The 10,636-nt window shown below is 34.7% G+C and overlaps 1 protein-coding gene across 1 annotated transcript; it reads right to left on the reverse strand.

Annotated features, from left to right (window-relative positions):
• Positions 1-5,475: 5,475 nt before the first annotated feature.
• Positions 5,476-6,092, reverse strand: LOC149569656 (uncharacterized). The gene has a single exon (XM_089817774.1). The coding sequence runs from the start codon at positions 6,086-6,088 to the stop codon at positions 5,594-5,596; it is 495 nt and encodes a 164-aa protein (XP_089673900.1). The 5' UTR covers positions 6,089-6,092; the 3' UTR covers positions 5,476-5,593.
• Between the last annotated feature and the right edge of the window lie 4,544 nt (positions 6,093-10,636).

Below are 10,636 nucleotides of genomic sequence, written 5' to 3' on the forward strand. Positions count from 1 at the left end.
TAAACCGGATCTTGTTCGAAGATCTACTAGACAAAGGAAACCACCTGAAAGGTATGGGTATTCTCCTGATGATTGGAGGTGCATATTTGCATTGAATGCTAACATTGATGAACCCATATCTGTAGAAGAGGCTCTTGGTATGAATGATTCAGAGTCCTAGAAAATAGCCATGGATGAAGAAATGACAGCTCTTAAGAGGAATTGAATGTGGGACCTTGTACCATTGCCTAAAGGACGAAAGCCTGTTGGTTGTAAATGGGTATTCAAAAAGAAGATGGGTTTAGATTGAAGCATTGAGAAGTATAAAGCACATTTGGTTGCAAAAGGTTACTCTCAAGTTGAGGGAGTAGATTATGGTGAGATTTTTTCTCCAGTAGCCAAAATGACATCCATTAGATTTTGCTTTCTATTGCAGCAGCTTATGATCTAGAAATCGAGCAAATGGATGTGAAAACTGCTTTCCTTCATGGAGATTTGGAGGAAGAAATTTACATGTCACAGCTAGAGCACTATGTGGTGAAAGGTAAAAGTCATTTGGTCTGTAAATTGAAGAAATCCTTGTATGGTTTAAAACAGAGTCCTAGGATGTGGTACCAGATGGTGATGGTTTTCTGGTCTTTACCTTGTATGTCGATGACATGTTGTTTATTGGAAAAGGAAAAGGTTTGATTGCAGAGTTAAAATCTCAACTCTCAATAAAGTTTGAAATGAAAGATCTTGGTACAGCTAGGCACATTATGGGAATGGAGATTATACGAGATAGACGAAACAGAAAGCTTTGGCTAGGCCAAAGTAAGTATGTTGGTACTATTTTGAAAAGATTCAATATGCAGGATTCAAGACCATTGAGTGTTTCGATTACTATGGGAACAAAGCTTTCTAGCTCACAGTGTCCTACATCCCCATTGGAGATGGAAGAGATGAATCGAGTACCATATCGGAGTGCTGTTGGAAGTTTGATGTATGCTATAGTTTGTACAAGACCAGACATTGCCCAAGCAGTGGGAGTACTTTCCCGTTATATGTTTAATCCAGGAAGAGCACATTGGGATGCAGTAAAAAGAGTTTTCAGATACTTGCAGGGTACCTCAAAGTACTCAATATGTTTTCATGGAACAGGAAGTGAGCATTCCTTGGATATTCGAGGCTATGTGGATTCAGACTGGGCTGGTGATGTTGATAGAAGAAGATCCACCAGTGCATATGTGTTTACATTATTTGGTGTTGCAATTAGTTGGATGAGTAAGCGACAGGCTGTGGTCGCTTTGTCCACTATTGAGGCAAAGTATATGGCAGCTACTCATGCCTGCAAAGAAGCCATCTGGCTAAAGAGATTGTGTTTAGATATAGAGTTCAAATAGGGTGCAGTGACAATTTATAGTGACAACCAGAGTGCAATTTGCCTAGCGAAGAACCTGACTTTTCATGCGAGGACCAAGCACATTGATGTACAATATTATTTTGTGAGAGATATGGTCGAGGATGGCAAGGTGAAGCTGGAAAAGGTAGAGACTTCGGCGAATGTTGCTGATGCATTAACTAAGCCCATGAGCACAGAGAAATTCAGATGGTGTTTAGAGTCTATGGGCCTCTCGGCCCCTAGCAATTAAGTCCATGATATTTCAGATCCCCTGACTTTTGCAAGGTGTTCGACAAGTGGGAGAATGTTGAGAAACATGTGTCTCAACCTTGCAATCTTTTCTTGGAAAATTCCAGAATTAGTTTGTGGGAGTTTTCCACTTGTTTATGCATTGGAAAGTGGTTAGTGAGTTGTTAAATGAGTCTTGTCATTAGTAGAATATAGGTAGGCTATTTTTAGAGCCTTGATGACTCATTTTGTGACTTTTATGGGGGTCTAGACTAAGAGACAAAATTGTGGACGGGATTACTATTTTTAACCTGGTTGTTGTCAAAAATGGGTAACATGTGGCATGGTAGTTTTGCTCATGGTTTTGTAAAACCATAAGTGGTTTCCAAGTTATAAAATCACTATAAAAGGAGGGCTTGGGGAGGTGTTTGTGTAATTGAGTTCAGTTTGCAAGACTGGTGCTAGAAGGAGTCTCTCCAAGTTCGAGTTGTGGTGATGCGCTCCTGTAAGAACTTGCATTGCAAGTGTATTGTAATCATCTTGGTTTGATAATACATTGTTCGAGTTTTGGAGGGTGGGGTTTTTCTCCCGGAAGGGTTTCCCCACGGTAATCACTGTGTTGTGTGTTATTTGTTATTTTGATTATGTTATTATGCATTTCTTGAGATCTTTGCAATAGTTACTTTGATTTGCATAATCGTCCTCTCAAAGATTAGCGTAGGAAGCGATTCCGCGCACCTTTGCTTCCTTACAATGATAGGGCACACACGTTCCACAGCTTTCTTCACCTCAACAATGGCGTCAAACGCGTTCTGAGCTATGTTGTTCTCAAGAAGGTCCCATTCTACTTTCATACTTCCCGTAAACATTTCTTGAGTGAAATTCTTGATTTATAGAATGGATTGAAAGAAAATTGGCGCCATTGACATTTATGATGGTACGTAGAGGATAAGGCGAGAGAATATGGCGTCAGCCCTGACATGCCATGCTTGACAGAGCTCTGGCAATGCGAATTTTCAATGAACTAAAGCGGTACATTTTGGCAGCGTTGGGGTAGTGACAGAGTTGGGCAGAGTTTGGGCAACCAGACGGTGCAAATAAGTTGCACCGTAGCTGGTGTCGCGCTGTCTATAGTGCCATAAGAATGCACCACGCTACAAATTATTTGTAATGTTTGTCTTCGTGGGTCTGTTTTTACCTCCCACGATCCATGCAATTTCTTTAACTTTGTTATGTCCTGGTGAGTCCTTCATGATTACGTGGTACATGAATTTTGGACGAGACTTATATTCCTTACAAATCTATATTGGGTCCAAATCCCTGACGCTTGTATCTCCCTAATTCATCTCTTAATTCACGTGGGGTGTTCAAGTACATATCAAAGTTGATTACAATGATGTCAATGAACCCATCAATGCAACTCCAATCTCTCGATCACGTAAAGGTTTATCCCATTTGAAACTTAGCGTCCTTCCCGGTGGGTTGAGTGATGAAACAATATAAATGGTTGGGCTGGAGTGTTCAACAATGTCCTTGGCTTGTCACGAATATTGGACAAATGGATTAATATGGCCTTCCTTATGTCTACACCTTAATATAATCTCAAGTTTGTTGAGAGGTTGATGTTTCTTCACCCTCGATGTTAAAGCTCCATCGCAATGTTGTTTGTTAAGTAAGATTCAAAGGTAATCAAAGTTATGTCCGCCACTTTGTTATCAACTCATATAGATGGAACAACTGGAATAGAGGTTTGATCCTTGTGTGACGTGCGTTCTTAGTATTTCTCATCTATGCTGACATATACTTTCCTCTTTATTATTGCCTTTGTAAATTAAACTTTTCCCTTGTGTGTATGTGTATAAGACGCCTGGAAATGTTCAAGATTTTTCTTCTTGTTGTGTTGGTTTTGTCGATACCCTCTCTTACATGTAATATCTGTTGCGTATTTGTTTCCCAACTTTTCGAAAACCAATTTTCGAAGGCACACAGGATGAATTAATTTTCTTTTTCTGCATAGGCAAAATGAATTTTAGAAGCAGTGGTCTTTGACCAACGGTCATCCTTCCCCTTAGAGGTTATTAAAATACTTATTATGCTTCTTTTTACAAACACCTTCAACCTTTGTTTATTGTGTTGTCCAAATGTTAGGTGACGAGCTCCGGTCTGAATAGACAAGATATTATTGTTTGCCAAATACTTATTTCTGTAATCTTCTTGTTCTCTCAACATTAAACCACGACAACCCTATCTTGCAATCTCACACATTACCATTTTGTCATCTAAATGTGTTGCTTCGTTGTTTTCGTACACTTGCAGTTTGGCTCTGATACCATGTTAGATTTAGGATCTCTGCAAATGTAATAACATTGTTGTAATTTTTATGTGTTTCAATTGCATATTTCCAAGATATATAAATATATCTTCAAAAGGCATGTCTTGTGAGGAGACATGTCTCTATGGTTATATATATATTAATTAATCATTAATTAAAACATTATTAATTATAGCATACTATATATATATATATATATATATATATATATTAGAGTATGTATAATTAATGATTAACAATAACCATAGAAAGGATTAACTCTAAGTCGGTTCAATCCGACAAAGCTACAATTTAACAACTAGCTTTTATGTTTAATAAAATTGTACCATTTTTCTATATAAAAATTATATATTCAATTAAATAAATCAATTTATTTATTTTTCTATTAGAAATTAATTAATTTAAATATAACTATTAACTTAAATTCTAATTGTATTTATTGAATCTCATAAAAATAAAAATAAGGTCAAAATCACATTCTTATTAATTTATTCAATAAAATTAGTGCAGCACTAAAATAAAATAAAAGAGAAAGAAAAAGTATACTTTGTAGTAGTTATTATTGAAAACACAACTTCCTTTAGCCATTTTAGGTTAGCTCGATGAATTTTTAATTGTAATGGTAGTAAAACAAATCGTATCCAACAGGCAATTTGTCTCCAAACTTAGTTTTAGAATTTAATTGATCTACAAACTCACTTCGTGCGTAAGGAAACCGAAACTAAACAGATTTACAAGAAGCATAAGAAAGCTTTCATCCATGACTTTTGTTTTTTTAACTTTATGTTTACAGCTTATTGTTTGGTTCACGGAGTGGTTCTTGTGAAAAATTACTGGATTTTGTTGATGTCCATAAACTTTAATAATTAGGCAATGGTTATTTTTAATTATGATAATGGGTTAAGTGATAACTGTAGTAATTTTAGATATAGAAATATGCTAGCTTGAGGGTTTTGATGAAAGAGGATACTTAATGATGGTAATAACTTTCAGCTAATTCCTAGCCTTGTTTTTTTTTGTCTATGGATCAGCTCCCATTTTTACTGCTTTTTAATATCAAAATCATAAAAAGCTCTATAAGAAAATATTAAGATTCTCCAAACATCAATGTCCCAATATGTCTATCAATATGGAACATATCTTAAACATGATCTAAAAAAGAAATATTATTATTACCTCACGAATATAATACTAAATATTAAAGAAGATGAAAAACTTTTAAGAGATACTTTTACACATAACTGCAATATGTCTATTTAGCATAATCTGAAATATATATATATATATATAAAGTTCTCAGAAGGAAATGTTATTACTTCAATGTATAAGACTCTCAAAACACAACTGATATATGTCTATGAAACTTGATTTACAAACCAAACCTCAGGCAATAAATGAAAGCAACTGTTGTCTGAAAAAATGGATGAAGATGGATCATGAATCATGGAATGTGATTTGAAATGTATTGTGAAAAAACGTATCATGATCGATCACAAATCATAGAATATGATCTGAAACATATTGTTAGGTGATATATTGTGAAACATGATGATGGATCATAGAACACAATTGAAACATTAATGAAAAACTTTTTGACAGCTTCAAATCCACAAACTATCAAGACAATATCAGCTGAGAAGTTTATTTATGACACAAAGAAAAAGAAAGAAAAACTAAGGTTCAGCAGGAATTTCAGCAGGAGGAGTGACATCTATGTTACACATATATTTATCATATTCCTCCTCCCACAGACTAATGGGAACACTTTTCCCCACACCCACAGCAGTCTTGCAATAAATATGGTGAGAGTCTGAATCCTGAATGCTGAGCTCAGACAAAGGCAGCCAAACAAGAAGCTCTCTCACCTTCACTCCACTTATCTTCTTCATCTTCCTCTTCTCCACAAAACATGTTATCTCAGCAGCATAAGAAGCCAGCACTCCAGTGGTATTGTATTTGTACTCCACCTTCTTCTTTCTTTTTACCCACACAAAACCAGTGTCTCTCACATACCCACATTCCTCTATGTAGTGCACTGGAAGTATGCCCCTTGGAAGATCCTTCTCTTTCAAAAGCTCCAACACCTTCTCTTTACAAGTCTCATAACCTCTATGCACTTCCGCTACTGACCCTCCATTCTCACCTCCCTTCACCGACTTGGTAGCCATGGTTTGAAATTGCTTGCTGATCAAACAAGAGAGAGCTTGGGTATTTATAGAAGACGTTGGGTTGGAGCTTTTACGAGTGTTTGGTTGGTTTTAAATGTGTAACTCGTTGTAGTGAGGAAGGGTATTTAAGGAGAGTGCTGATGATGGACGAAAATGAGTTGAAGTAAAATTTAATGGTTGCCAACTTCATGGCCTAATTTAGCAGCTATAGAAGTTTCGTAGAATGGAGGTTGATAGGAGTTATTGCAGAGCAGATTTATATAGGTGGAAAAGATAATGACACTCATTAAAACTTCCATTATTATTATTATTAGTTCTCTAGTGAGTCGGGTAGCTATATCTGATGTACATTTATTGATATCTTGGTGTGTTCTCAATTCAAAGTTTTTATGTATTGGTTAGACTTTGTTGGTTTGATAGAGGTTTTTTTTTTGGGTCATAAAGTCTATTTAGTTATTCAAAGGTTAGAGGGTATCATTGTATCCATTAATATTTTACTGTGTGTTCAAAGAAATATTTTGATCTATTGGTTGGATTTTTTTGTTCAATGGAGGATTTTTTATCTATAAAGTTCATAATCGGTGCACAATTTCAACTTGACTTATCCCATATAATAATGGAGCCTTGCACTCAACAATACTTGACTCCTAATGGTTATAGGAATCATGTTTTGTTAATGTATCATTATTATGTTATTGTTTGTTCAATTAGACATTTTGATCTATTGGTTAGATTATATTTTTGCTTGATGGAGGGTTTTTTCATCTACAAAGTTCATTTAGGCACTTGAGGTGGATGAGTATCATTCAGCCAACTTTACCTAAGTACAATCCCAATAAGATTTGATCTCACAAGACCTAACTCTTATTGAACTCATTAAGAACCATTCAACATAAATCTCTAGTTGGTAGAGTGGTTATAGGAGTCACATTTTGTTGACATATCATTAATATCATATTACATTGTCAATTGAAATGTTCAATCTCTTGTATTTCACCCAATTCATTAGCATGATTTTTATAAATTTGTTATATCATGTGAATTTTAAAAATATTGTTAAAATTCTAAATTTATTTTTATGAGAAGTTTTTGCAAAGCACACTTTTGTTGAAAAAAAAAAATTGTTTACATAATGGGCACACATTATTACTTTCGTTATTATTACTATTATTTCTAATGGATTGTAGAGTGGTTATAGGAATTACATTTTGTTGATGATCATTTGTATTTAATTGTACAATCAATTGAATTATTCAATATGTTGTATTTCATGATTTTTTATGTATTTTTTATATTATGTGATTTTTAAAAATACTTTGAAATTTTAAATTTATGTGATATGATAAAGTATGTCATATAAATAATTTATAAGGTAGATTATTACTTTCTTAGGTTTAGGGAGGTGAATTATGAGAATGAGATTTATTGTAATGCACACTTTTGTAGATAAAAATATTTGTTTACACAATCAAAACACATTATTACTTTCATTATTATGATTTTTTATGGATCATAGAGTGGTTGTAGGAATCACATGTTGTTGATGGTCATTTAATACATTATATTGAGTGGTCAATTGAATTTGTGATTTATGGGTGAGATTTTTTTTTTTTTTTAAGGCAAAAGTGGACAAGTCACTGAATATATTTATAAAATAAAATTGATTCAAGAGCTCAACTCGAAAAGAATCAGTAAGAAAACCCAAAGTCTTCACTGAATACATAAGATTAAAGCATAGATATATACAAAATTACCATATCGATGGAATAAAAGTTCCCTATTTACAAGTTGGAGCTGATACTTCCTCCAAGACCAAAATTGAGCAAAGATCAAGAAGTTATCCAAATTTCAAAAAAAATAATAAACTATAAGGAACTAAATCTCACTCCTCCATTACTACATATTTAGACTTAGCACATGAGGTCGAAGCATCTGCATCACAAACATTGTATCCCTAGACAGATTTGGGTAAGGGATGAGGAGAAGATTCCCAACCCAACCCATGAATCGCACCCCAAGTGGAAGAAGATACAATAGTATTTACCACATTCTTCCCAAAATCTAAAGCATCATGAGTAGACTACAGTCGATTCAAACATAGAAGATCATTGGAGGAACAACCCCTCAACACACTTGAGACCAAGTGCTGACCTTGCAAGCCAGAAGTATTCACATCTTGATACCCATCGAACCAATGCTAAGAATCAGGGGTTGGCTGAGACAGAAGCTAGAGACTAGGCGACAATGAGACAAATTTATTTGGAAGCTTCAACAGTTCCAAAATAACTTGCCTTATTTGCTTAACACACTCTTCTAGTTGAAAGCCCAATGCCCTCATAGTGACTTGCAAAGTGTTCTTCATAAATCAAGGACTCTATTTTTCATAAGATTTTTGAAAGGCCTCGTAAGTTGCCATGAAATTGCGCTTCTCCATGAGTTGGGATTGCGCCACCAGACAAATACCCACCTAAAAGTCGTAATGTTGCATTGTGACTTTTAGTTTATGATCTCCCAAAAATTTGTGTTGAACAACCTTAGCAGGAAGGATCTCCAAAAGAGAGACATAGTGTAATAAGTCCACTGCATTTGAATTGTTAGTACCATCCCATAAGGGGGAAATTGTAAATGATAACACTTTCCCATTATAGTCTTGAATACATGCCCCTAACCCTGATTTACCTAGGTTGCCTCTAGAAGCACCATCAAAGTTTATCTTCACATACCCAGAATTGGGATGATGCTAGTGTACATTAGAGCAGATTGCTTTAGGTTGCAATTTGTTGGTTAATCCTCATCCTAGGAATAAAAAGTGTTTTGCATTCATGAAGGATATTTGCATCCCAAGAAGTAATAATAGGATTGATCTTGCATCTGCTAAGACTTGCATTAGTTACTTATGCAATTGACTTTTCAATATCTTCAAGCGCCTTATCAATAAAAGAAAAATATTTTTTGAATATCTGTTTATTTCTTTCTCGCCAAATAGCCCATATGACTAATGCCAGGGAACGCTTCCATAAACCTGCAAACAAGGCACAAGGATGGATGATTGGCCATACTTGGAAAATATCCCAAATATTATTTTGAAGAGGGGTAAAGAAGCTTAATTTGGGGAGAACAAAGGTCCAACAATGATAGGCAAAAGGAAACCACACAAAAAGATGATCACCTATTTCAAATTCATCATTGCATAAAACACATTTTAAAGTTGTAGCAATATTTAATCTTACTAGTCTATCACTTTTAAGAATCCTATGCTTAATAGAAAGCCATGCAAAACTACCAGCTTTCGGTAGTACTACATTGTTCCAGCAAAACAAGTATGCTCTAAAAGGACTCTTTTATGAAGGAATCCTTTCAATGAGTTTATATCCCTCTTTAATAGAATAGTTACCATCCTTGGTATGTCCCACAACAACTTGTCTTCAAAATTTGATAGGAAGGCATGTTTCTATTCTAAGATGGTATGGAAACACTCTTGGTCTTGATTAGGAAGAGGAAGAAGATCTAGATCCTTCCAAAAGACTTTCTTTGAAAAGAGATAGACTGCAAAAATAAAGTGATGTACTTGAGTTCCCCATAGAGATTCTGAGATTAAAATAAGATCTTGTGTATTGGGCAGTGTGATCAAAGGAGGTTGACCATTCCAAGAATCTCTCCAAAATCTAACTTTGTCTTCACTACTCACTTCCCAAGTAACATACTTAAGAACAATGTCTCTTAAAGAAACCATAAAATCCCAGACTGCAGACCCGTTTGGAGGATCAAGCATTGAAAATATTCTTGATGGATCATTATTATCCAAGTACTTTTGCTACATAATTTGACACCAGGTGGTGTAAGACTTGATATACATTTTCCAAACTAGTTTATTGCCAAATACAACATTCCTTTTTGATAAATCATCCCAACAATAGGAATATGTATCATGTCTTGTAGAGAAATAAGAGGGATTTTCTTGTCTTCTAACATATTACCCATCCAAAGGAACCCTCTAATCAATTTTTGAATTTGTAAGATGACTGAGGGTGGAGCTTTAAGGACAACAAGATAGTAATTTGGAATAGCTACAAGTACTAATTTAATGAGAAGAATTATGCCTAATAGAGAGAGCCATCTAACTTTCCATGCAACAACTATGCTTTTAATTCTATCAACGATAGAAGTCCAATAACTCATCTTATTTGATCCCATGAAGAAAGGTATTCCAAGGTAATTTGAAGGTAAAAAAGTCCTCTGAAAATCCCAAAATCTATACAATTTTATCTAAAATAACTTTGTCAATGTTGAAGATATTCTTTTAAATTTTTGAGAATTAATTTTCTACCCAGAAACATCAAAGTATAATTGCAAGATGTGCTTGATTTTCCTAGCCTCTGAAACTTGAGAGCTACCAAACAGTAGTGTATCATCAACAAATAATAAGTGGGTAATGGATAGCTAGAAGTACCTTGAATATGCACACCCTTCCACTTGCCTAATAAGTTATGAAGCTTAATGCTCCTATCGAAAGCTTCAACCATAATAATGAATAAAATTGGAGATAAT

This window comes from Cupressus sempervirens, chromosome 3 (genome assembly GCF_028749045.1).
Source record: "Cupressus sempervirens isolate cs-2001-9-10 chromosome 3, ASM2874904v1, whole genome shotgun sequence".
Taxonomy (NCBI): Eukaryota; Viridiplantae; Streptophyta; class Pinopsida; order Cupressales; family Cupressaceae; genus Cupressus; species Cupressus sempervirens.